Source organism: Somniosus microcephalus, chromosome 24 (genome assembly GCF_052327205.1).
Source record: "Somniosus microcephalus isolate GS21.2 chromosome 24, FLI_Smic_1.0, whole genome shotgun sequence".
NCBI lineage: Eukaryota > Metazoa > Chordata > Chondrichthyes > Squaliformes > Somniosidae > Somniosus > Somniosus microcephalus.
In genome coordinates this window covers 18,715,041-18,736,680 of record NC_141010.1, presented here as the reverse complement: position 1 = coordinate 18,736,680, position 21,640 = coordinate 18,715,041, and the positions used below count along the sequence as shown (strand labels likewise).

At 43.2% G+C, this 21,640-nt stretch overlaps 1 protein-coding gene across 1 annotated transcript; it reads left to right on the top strand.

Moving 5' to 3' along the window:
- The first annotated feature begins 14,221 nt into the window (after nucleotides 1–14,221).
- LOC147101098 (cytochrome c oxidase subunit FA4-like) lies at nucleotides 14,222–20,920 on the top strand. Its single transcript, XM_085966282.1, has 4 exons — nucleotides 14,222–14,349; nucleotides 17,545–17,633; nucleotides 18,650–18,710; nucleotides 20,676–20,920. The coding sequence occupies exons 1-4, from the start codon at nucleotides 14,308–14,310 to the stop codon at nucleotides 20,730–20,732; spliced, it is 249 nt and encodes an 82-aa protein (XP_085822408.1). The 5' UTR covers nucleotides 14,222–14,307; the 3' UTR covers nucleotides 20,733–20,920.
- The last annotated feature ends 720 nt before the right edge of the window (nucleotides 20,921–21,640 follow it).

Genomic DNA, 21,640 nt, shown 5'->3' with positions numbered 1-21,640 from the left:
GTCCCAAGGCGCTGCACAGGAGTATTTTAAGACAAAAACTTTGAAACCGATCCACATAAGGATAAATTGGGGCAGGTGACCAAAAGCTTGGTCAAAGAGGTAGGTTTTAAGGAGCGCCTTAAAGGAGGAAAGAGAGGTAGCGAGGCGGAGAGGTTTAGGCAGGGAATTCCAGAGCTTAGGGCCCAGACAACAGAAGGCATGGCCATCAATGGTTGAGCGATTATAATCAGGGATCCTCAAGAGGGCAGAATTAGAGGAACACAGATATCTCGGGGGGTGGGGGTTGTGGGGCTGAAGGAGATTACAGAGATAGGGAGGGGCGAGGCCATGGAGGGATTTGAAAACAAGGATGAGAATTTTGAAATCGAGGCGCTGCTTAACCGGGAGTCAATGTAGTTCAGCGAGCACAGGGGGGTGATGGGCGAACGGGACTTGGTGCGAGTTAGGACACGCCTAACCCTGACCTCACCTGGCATCTACATGCATTCTTCGCCAGCAGAGGTTACTGGATAATGATTACGAGCAGGAGCTGTGGTTTATTTTTTTTGTTCTCCCTGTCTGGCACTGACATCAAATTTAGCATTCCTATTATTACTCTTTGAGGTCAGGTAACACTGTTAAGTCTGTGTGTTATAGTGAGAATTACTACACAGACCACAAGAGTAAACTTTAACAGGACTTTACTAGTTGAAGGTCAGGGCGGAACTGCCCAATAAATCATTACACAGCACTTATATACCGGTGTGGTCACTACCGGTATTACAGTATACAGCAGCCAAGATAAAGTAGTGCATCTCTTAAAATAGTTCTCTTAAAGGTGGAACGGTTACATACACTACAAACACAAACCGTTAATTGCACCAAGGGCCTTCCTAGTCCTGAACAGTTCAGTATCACAGTGTTGCACTTACCATTTAATACCATTTTTATTTTTAACTGCTGTGAAGTATCATCAGTAAAAAGTTTAACAGTAATGGAGTTATTGCAGAAATTAATATGAGGGGCAGCGCAGTAGAGCCCCAACACTGCAAGTTATGGAATGAGGGGAACACAGATTTGTATCCCAGATTATTCACATGGGGAGTTACCAGTCTCAGCTGCTCTGTTATGGCAATGTGCCATGCGAAAGCCACACACTTCCTAATAGAGCGCGAGATCAAACTCGACAGAGTCACCTTGGGCTGTGTATGTGTCCTCTCATCCAGAGAATAACACAGGAAGACTGTCCGAAGGGTGGGTGGGGGGGGGGGGGGGGGGTGGAAAGAGAGAAAAAAAATGAAATACTTTAAAAATTAAAAGGTAGTAAATTAACACAAAGCCGTTTGCGAGGAATTTGTATTTTTGTTCAAAACCAGCGGTGATTGTCACATGAATAGCATTTTTTTTTCACCCTTTATTCTGAAGAGAGTTCTGGCTGTACCTAAAGCTGTGCAATTCTTGTCAGAAATGAGGTGCAATGTTATTAATTTGTATTTGATTAGGAATCCCTGCTGTAACCTGTGGTATCTATTCGATGGCCCAGTCCCCCGTGAAGACTTTAATGATGCCAAATTGCTTCTCCAGTGGTGAAGGATATGCCACCAGTGTGACACCAAATGGTACTTCCAGTGCTGAATAAATTTTGTGATTCAAATTATGACATTTATCTAAAGCAGGGTGTCTTTTGAGAGAAATATTACTTGTGCCTCAATTGAAAATTAATGTTATGAAGACAGCCAAAGCTTCAAAAGAGCCCTTTAATTGACGGGATTGTTATATAAGTACGTGCTATGTTACATCTACAGTGAGCAAAGCAAATGAGCTCTTGTTTAATCACCTTAATCCAAACTATCCACTAAAAAGCACAAAAATTGATCAAATTCATTTTACGAAAACCTATTAAATGTTTGTAGGTATATTTGTTAGTATTGTATGTTTCTAACAGGTTTTTTTGAAGTATTTCTAATTATTTTATCCTCAATCTTGATTGTTATTTTTGCTCTCATTTAGGAGCCGTCAAATCAACATTGGAAAAATCACTGTGTAGATAAACAATGTTCAAATATTTTGTATTGCAGTGCATGTACTGCACATCCGTCCATAGCACATTGGTGTTGCTGCACCCTGGTTGATATAATCAGAGGTAAAAAGGTCTGTAAAAAAAAACAGAAAATGATGGAAATGCACACTAGGTCAGCATGTGAAAGAGAAAGATAGGTTAACATTTTGACAGAGCCCTTCAGCAGAATTAACTTAAATTCTTTCAATATTTTGCAATTTTGAGTGCTGATTGACCTGCTACACATCATCAGTATTTTCTGTTTTTCTTGTTGTTCAGGTTTACTGTTTATTCGGGCTCCTTTGATAGCTTAGCAAGTGAGTAGCTTGGACTATAGAGATCAGGAAGGATCCATGTTCAATCCTGTGCTGGGTTAGTTGATCCTAGCCGGGGCAGTTGTAAGTGTGTTACAATTAGCCTCAGCTCCCTGGTTTAGAGAGGGGAAATTGTTCAGGATCCAGCGACGATTACTGGAAATGAAGATTAGCCGAGGACAGGATGTGGATGGGATGTGATTCTTCCTGCAGCCCAATTGCCTCCTGACACTCACTCTCCACTGAGGGTGACTGAAGTCCAGGGAACTATATCCCAACCATTGACATCGTCAGGATAGGAAGGGAGGGGAGAAAATTAGTTCAAGATATACGTTTGATTTAATTTTGTCAGCTGTGGCTCAGTGGGTAGCACCCTCGCCTCTGAGTCAGAAGGTTGTGGGTTCAAGTTCCACTCCAGAGACTTGAGTATAAAAGTTTAGGCTGATACTCCAGTGCAGTACCGAGGGAGTGCTGCATTGTCAGAGGTGCCGTCTTTCGGATGAGACCTTACACCGAGGCCTTGGGCTGCCCACTCATGTGGGCGTAAAAGATCCCATGGCACTTTTACAAAGGGTCTTTTATTCTACCAATTTTCGCCTTCTCGCTCCTGATGCCACTGACTCCTTACTGGAGCATAGTTCAACAGAGACAGGATGGCCCCCGCCCTCCCCCGCCCCGCCCCGTTATTTTTCCCAAGTGCCCATTATTCATATGTGAATAATGTTGGCAGGCTAGTCAACCATGCTGGGGAGGGGGTTGGGGGGCGGGAAGTGACAGCTAATCCAAGCTAACTAAGCACAGGCTGGGGATTAAGCTAGGACCTTCCTGATTTGTACAGCTGAGCTATTCACTGAACGGACTTGCTGAGTCAACAAGGGAGATTACTGCAACGGGCCTTGAGAGAATCCATGGCCTGTAATATGGAATTGTCACTTTTCTTACCGTGATGTGGAAGAAAGCTGCGACTTTGCCAGAGACCCTGAGAAGAGCTGGCAATGCTATGATGGTCAAGAGAACAGCTAACTCCTCTGACGTGGGCCTGGAGGTAAGCCCCGACCTCTGAACTGAGTAATTCAAAGTCCTGCTGTCTTTACTGCACTCAAAGTAACTGTAAAATTGTGATGTTGGTTTGTTTGTAATCACATTTTACTATAGTTGCTTTATACTTGTTTGATTTGAAGTTTCTTTGTGATAGGCAGAAATGGTTCCAGTTTATCAGATGTTGCCACTTGTGGTCCAATATTGTGTCATCGATGACAACAATGGGGAACAGCAGTCGGGCAAGAAGAACAGAATGGGAGGAAATGGCTGACTTCGTAGGTCTGTGCAAGAAAGCAACAGACAGGCAAGAGGAGGGAACAATACTTGGTATGTATACATTTTACATAGGATATACGGCACAGAAACAGGCCATTCGACCCAACCAGTCCATGCCGGTGTTTATGCTCCACTTGAGCCTCCTCCCGTCTTTCCTCATCTAAATATCAGCATAACCCTCTATTCCCTTTTCCCTCATATGCTTGTCTAGCCTCCTTTTTAAATAGCATTTATACTATTTGCTTCAACCACTCCGTGATAGCGAGTTCCACATTCTCACCACTCTTTGGGTAAAGAAGTTTCTTCTGAATTCCCTATTGGATTTTTTGGTGACTATCTTACATTGATGGCCTCTAGTTATGCTCTTCCCCACAAGTGGAAACATTCTCTCTGTATCCACGCTATCAAAACCTTTCATAATTTTATAGACCTCTATTCAGTCACCCCTCAGTCTTCTTTTTTCAAGAGAAAAGAGACCCAGCCTGTTCATCCTTTCCTGATAGGTATATCCTCGCATTTCTGGTATCATCCTTGTAAATCTTCTCTGCACCCTCTCCAGTGCCTCTATATCCTTTTTATAATATGGTGACCAGAACTGTACACAGTACTCTAAGTGTGGTCTAACCAAGGTTCGATACAGGTTTAGCATAACTTCCCTACTTTTCAATTCTATCCCTCTAGAAATAAACCCTAGTGCTTGGTTTGCTTTTTTAATGGCCTTGCTAACCTGTGGCGCAACTTTTAGTGATTTGTGTATTTGTACTCCGAGATCCCTTTGTTCCTCTACCCCACCGAGACTCGCACCCTCCAAGTGATAAGTGACCTCCCTATTCTTCCTACCAAAATGTAATACCTCACATTTGTCTGTGTTGAACTTTATTTGCCAATTATTTGCCCATTCTGCAAGTTTATTAATGTCCTCCTGTAATTTGTTGCAATCCTCCTCAATATTGACTACCCCCCCAATTTGGTATAATCCGCAAATTAGAAATTGTGTTTCTGATTCCAAAGTCTAAATCGTTAATGTAAATAGTGAACAGCAGTGGTCCCAGCACTGATCCTTGTGGAACACCACTACCTACCTTCTGCCACTGTGAATAGCTACCCTTTACTCCCACTCTCTGCTTTCTGTCTTGAAGCCAGCTAGCTATCCATTCGGCTATTTGTCCCCTGATCCACATTCTCTGACCTTGTTCATCAGTCTATTATGGGGTACCTTATCGAAGGCCTTTTGAAAATCCAGATAAATTACATCTACAGCATTACCATTGTCTACTCTCTCTGTTACCTCTTCAAAAATTCAATAAGGTTGGTCAAGCAAGATTTTCCCTTTTGAAATCCATGCTGACTAATTCATTATTATACTTTTCATTTCTAGATGTTCTTCTATTTTCTCCTTTAGTAGGGATTCCATTATTTTTCCTACCACCGATGTTAAGCTGACTGGTCTATAATTCCCTGGACATGTTCTATCCCCCTTCTTAAATATAGGTATTACGTTAGCTATCCGCCAGTCCTCTGGCACTACACCTTTTTCTAACGAATTATTAAATATGTGTAGTAATGCCTCTGCTATCTCTTCCCTAGATTCTTTTAAAATGCGTGGATGCAATCCATCCGAACCAGGGGTTTTATCCTCTTTAAGCTTAATTAGTTTATTTAATATATATCCTGTTTTTCTTATTTTAAAAGCACTCATCTCATTACTCATCTCATCATCCTGCACAACACACTATAGGAATTAAACTACCTGCTGTGCAGGATATCTACCCCGAGAGGTGCCGGGGGAAGGCCCTGAGAATCATTAAAGATGCGAGTCACCCCAGCCACAACCTCTTCGCCCTGCTCCCGTCCGGTAAGAGATACCGAAGCATATGGTCTCGTACCAACAGGTATCAAAACAACTTCTACCCCCAGGCCATAAGACTCATGAACGATTAATTTATTATTATTTATTACTGTTGTTTTATTTATTATTACTGTCTTTCTATTAGTATTTCTATTAGTATTTTTATCATTGTTATGCCATATTTATTCCAATGTTGGGACGACTCGTAAAAATCAACATTTCATTGTGCAGTACACACGTCTGCTGCATATATGACAAATAAAATTGAATTGAATTGAATTGAATTGAATTGAATCATCCAATGTCATGTCCACCTGTTCTATCTCCCTGGTAAATACCAAAGCGAAATAATGATTTACTATTTCTGCCATCTCCCTATCATTACCTGTGGTATTGTCTTTTCCATCCCTATTCTCATCCCAACTTTCCTTTTTTTATTGATGTTCCTGTAAAATATTTTACTATTTTGTTTTATGTTCCTTGATAATTTAATTTCATAGCTCCTCTTTGTCTTCCTAATTGTTTTTTTGACTTCTCTCCTAATCCCTTCGTATTCTCTCTTATCATGCACTCCTCTGCTGCCTATGTACTTAATGTATGCCTCTTTCCTTACCCTCAATTGTTTCCTTATGTCTTTATTCATCCATGGAGTCTCATTAGTGTTTAGTTTGTTCTTTCTTTTTAGCGGAATATATTTTTCCTGCACTCTGTTGAACACCATTTTAAAAGTTTCCCATTGTCGTTCTACATCATTGTTTGACAATATTGTTGCTCATTTTATCTTCCCAAGTTGTTTTCTCAACTGCTCAAAATCAGCTTTTCTCCAATCTATTAACTTGTTTTTTGTCATTCTTATGTCCTTCTCTATTGTCATCTTAAAGCGTGTTATATTATGTTCACTTTTGCCTATATGTTCCCCTACTTTTGCTTCTCTTATCTGCTCTGGCTCATTCCCCATAACTAGATCCAATAGTGAATCCTCCCTTGTTGGGCTTTTTACATATTGGGTTAGAAAGGAGTCCTGTAGACATTGTAGGAACTCCATTCCCTTATCCCCTTTACCTACCACTTCAGTCCAATTAATATCAGGGTAGTTGAAATCCTCCATTATTATTCTATGTTTTTTACTTATTTCACTAATTTGTCTGTATAGTTCTTCCTCTGCCTCCCTTCCACTATTAGGTGGTCTGTAGACTATGCCTATTAGTGTGATTGATCCTTTATTGTCTTTTATCTCTATCCATATGGATTTTATTTTTGTCTTGCTGATATCTACGTCCCTTTTTTCTACTGCCATTATGTTATCCCTAATAAGTACAACTACTCCACCTCCCCCTTTTCCCTCTCTATCTTTTCCAAATATGTTATATCCTGCAATGTCTAATTCCCAGTCCTGATTTTTCTGTAACCATGGCTCAGTAATCCCTACTATGTCTGGTTCCTCCCAACGCATGATTGCCTCCAGCTCCCCTGTTTTATTTTGGACACTGTGCATTACTGTACAGACAGATTAACTCATTTTTAATAGGATTTCCTCTCACTTTATGTTTAACCATCTTTTTAGACTCCTGTTCTATAACATTATTTGCTCCCTTGCCGTCAATGTCCTCCCTTACTTTATTCTTTCCTATGGTCACTTTTCCTGTTTTGTTTATATTCAGGCTGCTTACATTTCTTGTAGCTCCCTCCTGCCTTCTTACTAGTATAAAGCCTTTGCCACCTCCCTATTTAACCTTTCCACTAGGACACGGGTCCATTCCCGGTTCAGGTGGAGCCTGTCCCATACTACAGCTCCTTCCTGTCCCAGAACTGGTGCCAGTGTCCCATGAAAAAGAACCCCTCTTTCCCACACCAGCCCTTCAGCCATGTGTTAATTCTCCTGATCTGTCTGCTTCTATGCCAATTTGCACGTGGCTCAGGCAAAAACCCAGAGATGATTACCCTCGAGGTCCTGCTTTTTAATTTAGAGCCTATCTCCTGAAACTCTTTCAGCAGGACCTCCTCCCTGTTCCTACCTATGTCGTTTGTTTGAACATGGACCACAACAACTGGATTTACCCCCTCCCTTTCCAAGTTCCTGTACAGCCGCCATGAGATATCCCTTACCCTGGCACTGGGTAGGCAACACACCCTTCGGGATTCTCGTTCATGGCTGCAGAGGATGCTATCTATCCCCTAGTTATAGAGTCCCCTATCACTACCACATTCCTAATCTGCTCTTCCCCCCTTTGGACAGCCTTCTGAGCCACAGTGCCTTGGTCTGCATTGTGGCTGTCCTCCCTGCAGTCTTTCTCCTTGACCTCACAGGTAGTGAGTACATCATACCTGTTGGACAGGACCAGTGTCTGCGGGACCTCCCTCTCAACCTCTTGTAAATACCCGGCTCACTAACAGTCACACCCTCCCCTTCCTGACCCTGAGCTTTCCTCTGGTGTGTGATTGTATTCTGGATAAAACTGTCCAGAAATTCCTCCCCCTCCCTTATGTGTCGGAGTGTCTCTAACTCGCACTCCAGCTCAATGACTCTGAGCGGGAGAGATTCGAGACGGAGACATCTCCTGCAGACGTGTTTGCTCGGGACAGTCTCACCGTCTACAAACTCCCACAGACTGCAGTCCAGACACACAACCTGCCCTGCCATATCTTAGACTAGCCGTATTTAATTTATTTAATTAGTTAAAGTCTTTATTCAATGATTATTTATAGTTATGTTAAATAGTTTAATTAGTTAAGCTATAAATTTAATACAGTTATAGTTTCCTGCTCCTAGTTTAAACCATTACCCTTAATACACACCAACCAATCACCTACCTGCTGTCGTGTGATGTCACTCTTCGTTTTTCTTGGGAAATCGTTGACGGTTCTGCCGCTCCTGGTGTCTCCAGTCAGGTCGGTGCTGTTTCTCCTGCTGTTTTATGCTCCGCACCTTGTGTCTCCAATCAGGTCAGCGCTGTTTCCCCCGCTGCTTTATGCTCCGCTCCTGGTGTCTCCAGGACGGCGAGACTGTCCCGAGCGAACACGTCTGCAGGAGATGTCTCCATCTCGAATCTCTCCGGCTCAGAGTCATTTTAAAGTTAGATTTAACAGAATTGTACTCATCAAGATGAAGGAATGGTTATATATATAAAATATTTTGCTATGGTTGTATCAATTGCTCCTGGGTCAAGTATAGCATAGGTTCAATATATTATAACAAAAAAGTACATTAACCCTCAACCACATGAGAACATTTCCTACTTTATAATTGCGATATTTGCATTTCCCACATCAGCTACATATGTAGCCTGTCTGATGCTGCCAACTAAATTCCAGATAGCGCACAGCTTTGGACCGTGGTCTTGTACCCACTAGGAATTCAATTGAACTTATTTCACTTGGGGCCTTTACAACCACCAGGAGAGAAGACTTTCTTTTGATCTATCTGTGGTAGGTTGAATGTTGGTTTCAAAGAATGAAAAGGCAGTGGTTTAACCCAGTATGCTACGTTAGTTTGACAAGGGATGCATCGCCTGGTGTGGTACTAAGCCATACAGGAAGGTACCAAGCTCAATTGTTACTAGTTGATCTCACTCAACATGGAAAAATCAAAACTGGCCTCAGTACCTCCTCCTGGGAGGATGTGGGGGAGGGAGAGAGGGAGAATGGGGAAGTATAAAGGAAATCAGAAAGGATTCTCAGGATCAAGAGGCCTGGCTAAAAGTGCAAACTCAGGTTACACATGAAGAGTGGCTGCTTGGGGATAAGTACTGGATGGGAAATGGCAGCTATGGAACCATACTGCAGTATGAGTTACCCACTTCAGAAAGAAATGGTAAGGAAAGAAAAGCAGTGAGAAAATTGAAGACACGCAAGGGAGTAAAACAGTTTGGGGGAGAAATTCGGTATAGCCCCGTTTGGGCCGCTAAAATGTTAAAAGTTGAAGAATTAGCGCCAGGCGCTAATCATTGTCGACTCCCGTGAAATTCATTGTTAGCGCTCTAAGATGGAATTGGAGGGCTAAATCAAGCGCTACACTCATAACTTAGGGCACTAACCTCTGAGAGCAGGGCACTACCGGCAGAGCGATAAAGAAGGTCGTGCGCAGTCCACACGGCGCTCGTTAATCACACAGGCTGCTTCCATCTCTTAAAGGGAAGGGCCAATCACGCTGTATAACCTCATAGTCATCACTGGTGTTTTTCAACGCGACCTGGGCAACTGCCTTTGCCGCCCCCATCACTTTCAGAAAGGGCAGCATTTGGAGATGTTTGAGGAAAAGGTGTATAAGATTTTATGCAGGCAGCAGACTGGTGCAAGTATTAAACGGTGCGAACACTGAAAGTGCCTTTATGGCGATGTTCAATTGACACGGAAGCATTCCCTTTAATTAGCGCTCCTGCAGCGCACTTCCGAGTGTACAACGCCTCCTCTTACAGGCGTTGTCGGCGCGATGCGCTAAAGCAGGAGGCAAAAGGCAATTTTGCATTGGGGCCGTTAATGGAGCGTTACACACGCATTGATGTCACCATGTGAGAGGCGCTAGAGGCCTAGGCGCCAACAGTTAGTGCCAGCGCTAATTCACCACTGAAGGTTGTGTGCGGCGTTGGATTTGCCATGGCCGGGTGCTAACCCCATAGCGCTTTGTTAACGCCCCCGCCAGGCACTAATGGGAGGCACTAACCTACCAAATTTCGCGACCTTTGAGTTTCTTTTTTCACTTCTACTTCCACTTTTGTTTCATCAACTGACTCCGCCCCTGCCTCAGCTCATCGGCTGCTGAAACCCTCCTCCATGCCTTTGTTACCTCTAGACTTGATTATTCCAATGCTGTCCTGGCTGGCCTTCCCCCTTCCACCCTCTGTGAACTTGAGCTCATCCAAAACTCTGCTGCCTGTATCGTAACTCGCACCAAGGCCCGTTCACCCATCTCCCCTGTGCTCGCTGACCTGCAGTTGCTTCCGGTCCGGCAGCTCCTCGATTTTAAAATGCTCATCCTTGTTTTCAAATCCCTCCATGGCCTTGCCCCTCCCTAGCTCTAACTTTCTCCAGCTGTTCAACCCTCCGAGATCTCTGCACTCCTTCAGTTCTGGCCTCTTGCTGCCCAGGCCCTAAGCTCTGGAATTCCCTCCCTAAACCTCCCGCCTCTCTCTCCTCCTTTAAGACACTCCTTAAAACCTACCTCTTTGATCAAACTTTTGGTCACCTGTCCGAATTATCTCCTTATGTGGCTCGGTGTCAAATTTTGTTTGATAACAATCCTGTAAAGTACCTTGGGACGTTTTACTACATTAAAGGCGCTATGTTGTTGTTGTTGTAGACGTCTGTTCCTTTCAAGGGGCTCTGTGCACATGGTACTAACTGGATGCTGTAGAATTTCCACTTTGTAGTGTTTTGCTAACAGAGACTTGTAAAGTTTGTTTTGAGTTGAGACCTTGCACATAAATCTCACCAGTAATAATTCACACAATATGATTTTATAATGAGGACCAATTAGTTTCTTTATGCAGCAATCTGCTGCTCATTAAAACAAAACAAACTCATAAACTATTTGATGTCACATGTTTAATAGGCAAACACCTCCAGGTACTACAATAGCAAAATACTGCGGATGCAAAACACCTCCCGGTACTGTGTAAGTATCTGTTTGTTGTCTCTGTGACAAACTCTGGCTTACCACACCCAGCCCTCCATCTAACGACAGTAACAAAACTAGGAAATATATTTGCTTTTAAAAAGATTCACTAAGCATAGTCGTGTCAGCCATAGATCAGTTGGTAGCACTCGTGCCTCTGAGTCAGAAGGTTGTGGGTTCAAGTCCCACTCCAGAGACTTGAACATAAAAATCTAGGCTGACACTCCAGTGCAGTACTGAAGGAGTGCTGTACTGTCGGAGGTGCCACCTTTCAGATGAGACATTAAACCGAGGCCTTGTTTGCTCTCTCAGGTTGACGTAAAAGATCCCATGCAACTATTTCTGAGTAGGGCAGTGTCCTGACCAATATTTATCCCACAATCATCATCACTAAAACAAAAACTAATTATTTGGTGCTGTTGCTGCTTGTGGGAGCTTGCTGTGCGCAAATTGGCTGCTGTGTTTCCTACATTACAACAGTGACTACACGTCAAAAGTACATCATTGAGGCCCTATCTGCTCTCTCAAGTGGATATAAAAGGTACCATGGCACTATTTCGAAGTAGAGCAGGGGAGTTATCCCCAGTGTCCTGGCCAATATTTATTCCTCAATCAACATCACTAAAAACAGATTATCTGGTATTTATCTATTTATATAGAATAGATAAGGGAGAACCAGTGGATGTGGTGTATTTGGACTTTCAGAAGGCTTTCGATAAGGTCCCGCATAAGAGATTAGCGTGTAAAGTTAAGGCACATGGGATTGGGGGCAAGGCACTGACTTGGATAGAGAACTGGTTGGCAGACAGGAAGCAAAGAGTTGGAATAAATGGGTCTTTTTCCGAATGACTAGTGGGGTACCACAGGGATCGGTCCTAGGACCCCAGCTATTCACAATATATATAAATTATCTAGACGAGGGAACTAGATGTAATATCTCCAAGTTTGCAGACGACACAAAGCTGGGTGGGCGTGTGTGCTGTGAGGAGGATGCCGAGAAACTCCAGTATGATTTGGACAGGTTGGGTGATTAGGCAGAAGCATGGCAGATGCAGTACAAGGTGGATAAATGCGAGGTTATCCACTTTGGTGGCAAAAACAGGAAGGCAGATTATTATCTGACCGGCAATAGATTGGGAGAAGGGGAAGTGCAACGAGACCTGGGTGTCCTTGTGCACCAGTCGCTGAAGGTAAGCATGCAGGTGCAGCAGGTGGTTAAGAAGGCAAATGGTATGTTGGCCTTCGTAGCAAGAGGGTTCTAGTACAGGAACAAGGATGCCTTGCTGCAGTTGTACATGGCCTTGGTGAGACCACACCTTGAGTATTGTGTGCAGTTTTGGTCACCTTATCTGAGGAAGGATGTTCTTGCCATGGAGGGAGTGCAGCGAAGATTCACCAGACTGATACCTGGGATGGCAGGAATGACGTATGAGGAGAGATTGGGTCGATTGGGCTTATACTCGCTGGAGTTTAGAAGAATGAGAGGGGATCTCATTGAAACTTATAAAATTCTAACAGGACTAGACAGACTAGATGCAGGAAGGATGTTCCCGATGGCGGGGGAGTCCAGAACCAGGGGTCACAGTCTAAGGATAAGGGGTAAGCCATTTAGGACAGAGATGAGGAGGAATTTCTTCACCCAGAGAGTGGTGAACCTGTGGAATTCTCTACCACAGAAGGCAGTGGAGGCCAATTCATTAAATATATTCAAGAAGTAGTTCGATGTATTTCTTAAGGCTAAAGGGATCAAGGGATATGGGGAGAAGGCAGGGACAGGGTACTGAATTTGGATGATCAGCCATGATCTCATTGAATGGCGGAGCAGGCTCGAGGGGCCGAATGGCCTACTCCTGCTCCTATCTTCTATGTTTCTATCTCCTTGCTGTTTGTGGGAGCTTGCTGTGTGCAAAATTGGCTGCTGCATTTCCTACATTACAAGTGACCACACTCCAAAAAGTACTTCTAGAGCCATCTTTTGTTTCTTTACTTGTCCCATTACCATCTCCTTTTGCCTTGCACCATCATCCCTTTTGTCTCTTAATCTCTCCCACCTTCCATCCTATCACAGACCTTCCCTTTTGTTCTTTCCTCCCCTCCCCCCTTTCCCTGCCCCTACACTTGCTTAAAAATCTGTTACATCTCCAACTTTTTCCAGTTCTGACGAAGGGTCATCGACCTGAAACGTTAACTCGGTTTCTCTCTCTACAGATGCTGAGTATTTCCAGCATTTTCTGTTTTTATTCCAAAAAGTACTTAATTGGCTGTGAAGCGCTTTGGGACGTCCGGTGGTCGTGAAAGGTGCTATATAAATGCAAGTCTTTCTTTTTATTGGCTGTAAAGCGCTTTGGGACGTCCTGATGTGGTGCAAGGTGCTATATAAATGCAAGCCATTAAAAAAAAAAATCCCTCCACGCAATAAGCAAGCAGCTGTAAGGAAGTTTAAGGCTGTAATTGCTGCATGTTAGCCATATGTAGAGCAAATGTAGCCTGTGCCTCCAACTCCCCACTGGCAGGCTGACACGTGCCCACTGGCTATGTTTTTTTTGAGTCAAACATATTTATTTAAATATGGTAGTACTTGTTACAACTCATCAATTACATAATAAATCCATTACATTCATTAGCCGCAATAAAACAAAACCTTAAAACCACCTTTTAATTAACAGTACAAATGCAGTGGTAAATTTTACAGACAAATCAACAATATTAACAGTACAGGTACCCATAGTGAAAAACAATTTTACGCCAGTCCTATTGGCAATCTAGTAACTCTTCGTTTTTGCTTGGTATTAGCTGTTGTCCTTTTTTTATATATTAACATTCAAGTACAATACAACAGTACTCTGGCTGACAATGTTGCAGGTGCTAAACGCTCAGGTCACGTGACAGCTGGCTTGTGTGGGCAAGCGATGGCAGAGGGGGGCTTTCTCTGCCAGCATTTAGGTGCCGGAATCCCTTGCCCGATTAGAATGCAAAAAAAAAACCAACCCAACAGTTTTGATTCAATTGTCGTTCATTACGATTTATTAAAGATTTAATTTATGTGAGTGTTGCTGTGCGAGGCAAAATGCGAAAGGGTGTTTGTGTTGGGGAATGTGCGCGGCCTCCTCGATCGGCAGGCCCCCGAAGTGACTTTGCCGGCGGGCGGGAGAGCGATTGAGAGAACGACGGCGGCGCCATGTTCGGAGTGATAATCCGCCAGGTCAAGAGCCACCCGAGTGTGAGTACTCTGAGCCGGGCAATAAGGAGAGATGATGAGAGGAAGAGGTTCACCACCACCGATAGTATTAAATGTGGCGGCTTCTCTTCCCCCTTCACTCCCCGTGGTGAGCGAGGCGGCCGCGGCTCCACACCGCCCGACCTTCCCGTTCCGCATGCGGCAGCGCCGAGCGGACTCCCCTCCCCTCCCCGTCTCTTCCTCCCGGCTCTGGGGCTGCTTCAATACGCTGCATTAACCTTCATATCCCTTCCAGCTTCGACCCCCCCCCCCCAATATTTTGTGTTTTTTTAAAATTTGAATTAATTTAAGCTGCCCCTTTTTTGCTTTTAAATAAAATAATTTAACAATTTATATCTGTTGCCCTGAAAGGTTGATCTTCATTCTTGCAGCTTAAGCATCAATCTACTCCCTCCCCTCCTCTTCATGTCAGCTGTGGCTCAGTTGGGTAGCACTGGCACACTCCAGGGACTTGAGCACAGAAATCTAGGCTGACACTCCCAGTGCAGTGCTGAGGGAGAGCCGCACTGTCAGAGGTGCAGTCTTTCAGATGAGATGTTAAACCGAAGCCCCCTGTCTGCTCTCAGGTGGACGTGAAAGATCCCATGGCACTATTTTGAAGAAGAGCAAGGGCGTTATCCCTGCTGTACTGGCCAATATTTAATCCCTCAATATTGCTAAAAACAGATTATCTGGTCATTATCTCATTGCTGTTTGTGGGAGCTTGCTGTGCGCAAATTGGCTGCTGCGTTTCCTACATTACAACAGTGACTATACTTCAAAAGTATTTCGCTGGCTGTAAAGCGCTTTGGGGCGTCTGGTGGTTGTGAAGGCACTGTAGAAATGCATGTCTTTTGTTCAATTTCACCAGATCAGGTGATCAAATTGCCCAGTCAGACCTTTGCTATTCTGAAAATACAGGAAGTGACAGATCATATCTGCTGACATCAGCTACTATTAACCTTTTCCTGTTTTTATAACTTTAAGCTTAATAATGTCTTATTTTGTATGCTAGTTCTTCAATAGATTTGAAGGAAAGGAAGGTGTTTTGGTATTTGGTTTTTAAGTTCCTCTCAGTTTAAAAAAAAACTTAAACTGGCAGGTCTCCAACAGGGAAAATTTAAGTTTTATTTTCAGTGATGGAGAAGGGCTGTCTGTATCCTAAAGCGACTCCATTTATTTCAATGGGGGCTGCAACTTTGGATTTTGGAGATCCCCAATCCTGGAGAAACCACAGTTGGTTGGGTACCGCTGCATGCTGTTCAGAATGAGGACTGCAGTGATGACAGCCTCTGTTTCCAATCAGTTATTTTGGCATGAGTTCTAACTGCTATTAGTACAGCTTCCATTTTATTCTGTACAAATCAAGTGGGTGATATCTTGATAGGTTGTAATTGAATTGAGGTTCGAATGCCTATTGGCCTCTTGAGATTTGTGTGCGCTAGTGTTTATCTACATTGACGCCGACAGTCATTTGACCACGTTTTCCCCAACTGACTTCTGCCCTCTAACTAACTAATGGTAAATGTGCTGACTTCAACAATGGTGTCGGTTTGTTCTTGGCCAACTAAAAGCTCCGTTGGACAAGAGTTTTGCAAAGCGTCTAAATTTTACAATACAGATTATACCAATTGAATTATTAAACCAAAAATGTATTAAATGGGGCAATTTTTCCTTTTCGAGAAGGAGAAATGTTGGCCAAGAAATTCGGTTCCTCCTTTGCCTGCCGTTAGTGCCTCCGGAGGGGGGGGACATGTTAACGGGGCGCCAAGGGCTTATCGCCTGGGTGGGGAGGGGAGCGGAAAAGGTGCCTCCTGAGAAATTCAGCGGAGCGCTGCTGCGACCCTACCCGATAGCACCGCGCCCCTGCCACTGTGCCGCCGTTGATTATGTCATCGCCGTGCATCACGACCCCTTAGTGCCCCGCGAGGCTGCCGTGGGCGGTGCCAGCGCCAGCCTCGCAGGTTGTGAGTAGGGCCGACCTCCGCTCTAGTTAAAGGGGAGGTGCGGCCGCGACCCGCGCCGCCATTTTCTTTTTTTGGGCGACTTTCAGGTCGGCCCTCCGTGGTGTGCTGTGGCGTGGTTCTGTCTGCCATCGTGCAGCCTGGCACTGCATCTTGGCGCAGGGCTGCTGCCATGGCACCACTCCGCCCTGGTGGCCTAGTGTGGGCCATCAGAGGCCCTGCAGTGTGTGCAGTGGCCCTCCCTTTTAACTGAAGGGGAGGGGCGTTAAAACGCGGAGGTGCTGCCGATCGTGCCCCGACATCGCCTCGGTTACCGCCCCACCAGGAAGTGGAGCGCCCGAAATGGCATTCCACTTCCTGTGCGGGGAGGTAAGCCGATTTTAGCGGCTGGTGCGATACTTCCACGCCGGCCGCTGAATGTCCGGCCTTAACTCGGCTACCACCCCCAAATGGGGCATAACTGACTATCGCACCGTTTGGCTCTTGTAGAATTTGTCGTGTGTGTGACAATGCCATGGTGACGGGCTTGACTCTTTAATGCTAAATGCATTCTCAAGGTCACTTTGTTTCCAACTGTTTAAGAGACGATCTTTTTCCTCTCGTGTGGTTTGCCATGCATTTGCTTATTCAGACATTAAGGATGTTTGTACAGAATGTTAACATTTTTGCGTCCCTTATTTAACTTTCATGAAACAAGTTAATTAAGTCCAAATTGTTATTCATTAGGTAGGAACGAGCAACATTTGACACATGCACTAAGCTTTGCTTAAAATGGGCATAATATAGAGAATTCATAATTGTAAAATAGTACATTTTAGCATTTCCTGTCCTGGCACACCAACACTTACTTTTAAAAAATAAATAAATAAATAAAACTAAAGCATGTTACCATGGAGGCAGCTTTCAGTGACCTTGTCACGACAACTTGGAGGTTATTTCAAATGTATTCACCTACTATAGTGTAAATACTTCAGCATTTGTTTAGTTAAGCATAAGGGTTATTCAGCTGCTTTGTTTTTGATGGATGTATTTGGCAATCTTGCTGTTAGTAAGCTAGCTGCAGGTAGAAGCCACAGTCAATGATTAGCTGTTGACCATGACTAGTTTTATAGTGAGTCTTAACATTTTAACTTGAATTAATTCATTTTACAGTCCAACGTTTTGTCTGACATTTATATTGGTACTATTTGAGAATGTTTTGCTGCTGTTTATAATCCGTTTTTCTTCTTAATAGTTAATTCCATTGTTTGCCTTCATTGGAGTTGGAAGTCTTGGAGCAAGCATGTATCTCATGCGGCTTGCTGTCCGCAACCCTGAAGTTAGGTAGGTGACAATTGTGCTGTTAACGTTTTATAGTTGGGCACAAATCTATTTAACCTGCCCTTGACCTGTATATTTATCTTGTTAAATGCTGTCATGTGACGGTGAAACTAGTTAGACATATTAGATGTGACTCAACAGGAGTCTTAATTAAAATGTAATACAATACACTACTGTAACCAAAGTTTGTCATTAAATTGTATGTCTTAACTTGTCTTTTTAGTGATGAGCTAAAATTACAGGTACAGTATATACTTTACACTGAGTCACTTGTGCATTAACAGCTCTTGCTGGCATCCAAATTTCCAGTGTGGGGTCCAAGCAGCACTGAAAATAAATAGTTTTTAGTTGTAAATTAAGGTGAGGATGTATTGGTTAGAAATGAGATACAAATTGTTTTAGATTTTTTTAAATTTAATGTTTTATAGCCAACGGTGTTAATCCAGATCTGTTCTGACCACTTGCTTTAGGAAGGGATAGGTGGAAGGGTTGTTCACTTTGAATACGTTCTCATCAAATTTTTGTTTCCAGCAGAAGTATTGAAGGGCAAGATGTTGGGCTTAACGGTCAACTTTTTAACCAGGAATTTGCGAAAGCAGTACAGGAAACTTTGGTTTATCCGGAGGTTGTATGTCCGGAAACCTCGATCTACCGGCAGAAATCAGGAGCCGTTTTGTTAGGTTTTTTTTTTCTTCTCGTGGCTTTTTTTTCCCCCAACAGTCAGGCTCTGGAAAGTCTCTCTGAAGCTGTTGCTAAGCTACAGAGACGCTGCCATGGTACGGGCCGACTGTTTAGAAGCTGTTGCTAAGCAACAGTGTTTGTTGTCAGATACGGAGATGAAAACCTCCGTATGCTTCAACATTAACGCTGGTATGTCCGGCAGTTTTGATAGATCGGCAACAGCTCGGTCCCGTCGGTGCCGGATATAACAAAGTCTCCTGTACTTTTATGAACCCTTAATTAAAGTGGCATGTTTTCCTTTGATTATTAACTGTACAATCACCCTTTTGCCCATATAGCTGGAATCGCAAGAACAACCCTGAGCCATGGAATAACATGGCACCCACCGACCAGTACAAGGTAACATACAATTTTCTTGTTCACCATGTATGATTACAGTGGAAGAGCTGATTTGATCACCTGGAAGAGAGCTTCAGTTATTTAGTCTTTCATCCTAAATCCATGATTGTACCTACCACTATTAAATTTTGGAATAAGTTAACCAGTGAGGTTGAAACAGAAACTGAAACCAAGCTGTTGCCATAGTATAAAACTGGACAAGTAGCCACATGGAATCAATCTGCATAATCCCCAGGGAACATCTTGTGCATTGTATTATATCGATATAGCACTTTACAAACATGATTGAAATAACATACTGGGATAAAGTTCGCTGCCCCACCCCCTCCCCATTTCCCGAAGGCAGTGATTAATGGTAACAGTATATACAGTTCCACAGGGGCTTGAGAAATACAAAGATAGGCAGCATTGTAAGCAATGTAGATAGGACCATAAAATTACAAATATTAATAGATTAAGTGAATGGGTAAAAATGTGGCAAATGGAGTTCAGTGTAGGCATGTGTGAGACCATCCACTTTGGGTCTAAGAAGGATAGATCATAGTACTTTCTAAATGGTGAAAATCTGGAAACAGTGGAGGTCCAAAGAGACTTGGGGATCCATGTACATAGATTGTTAAAATGTCATGCACAGGTACAGAAAATAATTTCAAAGGCTAATGGGATGCTGGCCTTTATATCTAGAGGACTAGAATACAAGGGGCTGCAGTTATACAAAGCCCTAGTTAGACCACACTTGCAGTACTATGTTCAGTTCTGGGCACCACACTTTAAGAAGGATATATTGGTCTTGGGGAGAGCGCAGTGTAGATTTACCAGAATGATACCTGGACTCTCGGATTAAATTATGAGGAGAGATTACACAAACTAGGGTTGCATTCCATGGCATCTAGAAGGTTGTGGTGTGATTTGATCAAAGTTTTCAAGATATTAAAGGGAACTGATCGGGAAGATAGAGAAACTATTTCTACATGTTGGGGCGTCTAGGATGAGGGGAATAGCCTAAAAGTTAGAGCCAGGCTATTCAGGAGTGAAGTTAGGAAACTCTTCTACACGCAAAGGATGGTAGAAGTTTGGAACTCTCTTCTGCAAATATCAATAGATGCTAGATCAATTCATTTTAAAACTGAGATTGATAGATTTTTGTTAACCAGAGGTATTAAGGGATGTGGGGCAAAGGTGGGTATACAGAGTTGGGTCACAGATCAGCTATAATCTCATTGAATGGCAGAACAGTCTTGAGGGTCTAAATGGCCTCCTACTCTTCCTATATTGACAGCATTTTGATACTTTGCCCAAGTAGCCATCCTTCATATGTAAGCTTGCGAAAAGAAGAGTTGGTTTGCTGTTTGATCAGGGATGCATTGTGATAGAATTGCACCCTGTCCAAGCGTACACTTTCTAGCAGGGAATTACTGGATAGGAGCACTGTCTTGTCCCCTCTAGCCTACGAACGCTGAGGCCAATTAGTGTTCTTTCCCTCCACCCTGATCACATTAAAATTTGCTGTAAATGTTCTTTTTCAAGAGCAAAATTCTTTTACCCAGTTGCCCATGATGCCTATAGAATGCTGTATCGTGAACAATTTATAGAAATTAACTCCAAAAACTTTGTGCTGCTCATACAGCTTGTGGCAGAAACATAGAATGTGGGGGCAGTGTTTTTAAATATGGATGCTGAAAGTTCCCCCAAATTTGCTTGTTCACTTTGTCAACTTTGGTACATACTGATGGTTCCACTGTGGAATAACAACTTTAATTTTCATTTCTCTGGTAGAGCCAGTCTTTAAATATGTATTTCATGCAACATAAAGGCTTGTGTGCAATAAAATTAAGTTGGAAAAACTCTCCTTTAAACAAACTCCAGTATTGAATTTATTTAGTTATTGGAAAAGTTTCACACTTTTTAAGTGGAATTTTTGGTGTAAATGTCCTCTTGATTAACTTTTTAAAACTTTTTTATTAGTTCTATTCTGTGAAAATGGACTACAGTAAGCTGAAGAAGGATCGCCCAGACTTCTAAATGTTGAAGACCGAGCATCCTGTCCAGATGGCTTTGCTGGGCCGTGAATCTCTCCGCACAATGGAGCCTATGTTATAACTACTGTTTTCTGTATGAGTTTCTAGTGCACTATTCAGGAATCACATACTACTGTACTTAAGTTGTGTATATGGAATATTGATGTAAATAAATTTGGGGTGCACTACCTATTTCACTTGTCTGCCTGTTGTATGTAGGTAGTATCGGCAGTTACTGTCATAGAATTATACAGCACAGAAAGAGGCTCTTCGGCCCATTGTGTCCGCGCCGGCCATCAAGCCGATTTTCCAATCCCATTTTCCAGCACTTGGTCCGTAGCCTTGTATGCTATGCCATTTCAAGTGCTCATCTAAATACTTCTTGAAAGTTGTGAGGGTTCCTGCCTCTACCACCCCTTCAGGCAGTGAGTTCCAGATTCCAACCACCCACTGGGTGAAAAAGTTTTTCCTCAAATCCCCTCTAAACCTCCTGCCCCTTACCTTGAAACTATGCCCCCTGGTTATTGACCCCTCCTACTAAAGGGAAAAGCTCCTTTTCTATCTATGCCCCTCATAATTTTGTACACCTCAATCAGGTCCCCCCTCAGCCTTCTCTGCTCTAAGGAAAATAACCCCAGCCTGTCCAGTCTCTCTTCATAGCTGAAGCACTCCAGCCCAGGTAACATCCTGGTGAATCTCCTCTGCACCCTCTCCAATGCAATCACATCCTTCCTATAGTGTGGCGACCAGAACTGCACACAGTATTCCAGCTGTTCATCTGAATGCAAGTTCATCTTGACTGATCGTGTGACATATTAAACAAAACTTGGAAGTTTTTCTACCCAATGTCATTAAAAAAAACAAATGCCAGTACTATTCAGAAGCAAATAGAGATCGTTGATGTACAGTAAA

Bases quoted from the DNA above. Each gene is read 5' to 3' on its own strand.
- LOC147101098 (XM_085966282.1), top strand. From the start codon at position 14,308: ATGTTCGGAGTGATAATCCGCCAGGTCAAGAGCCACCCGAGT. The intron at 17,634-18,649 runs GTAGGTGACAAT...TTGCCCATATAG, and splicing joins GTCCGCAACCCTGAAGTTAG to CTGGAATCGCAAGAACAACC. The intron at 18,711-20,675 runs GTAACATACAAT...CTTTTTTATTAG, and splicing joins CACCCACCGACCAGTACAAG to TTCTATTCTGTGAAAATGGA.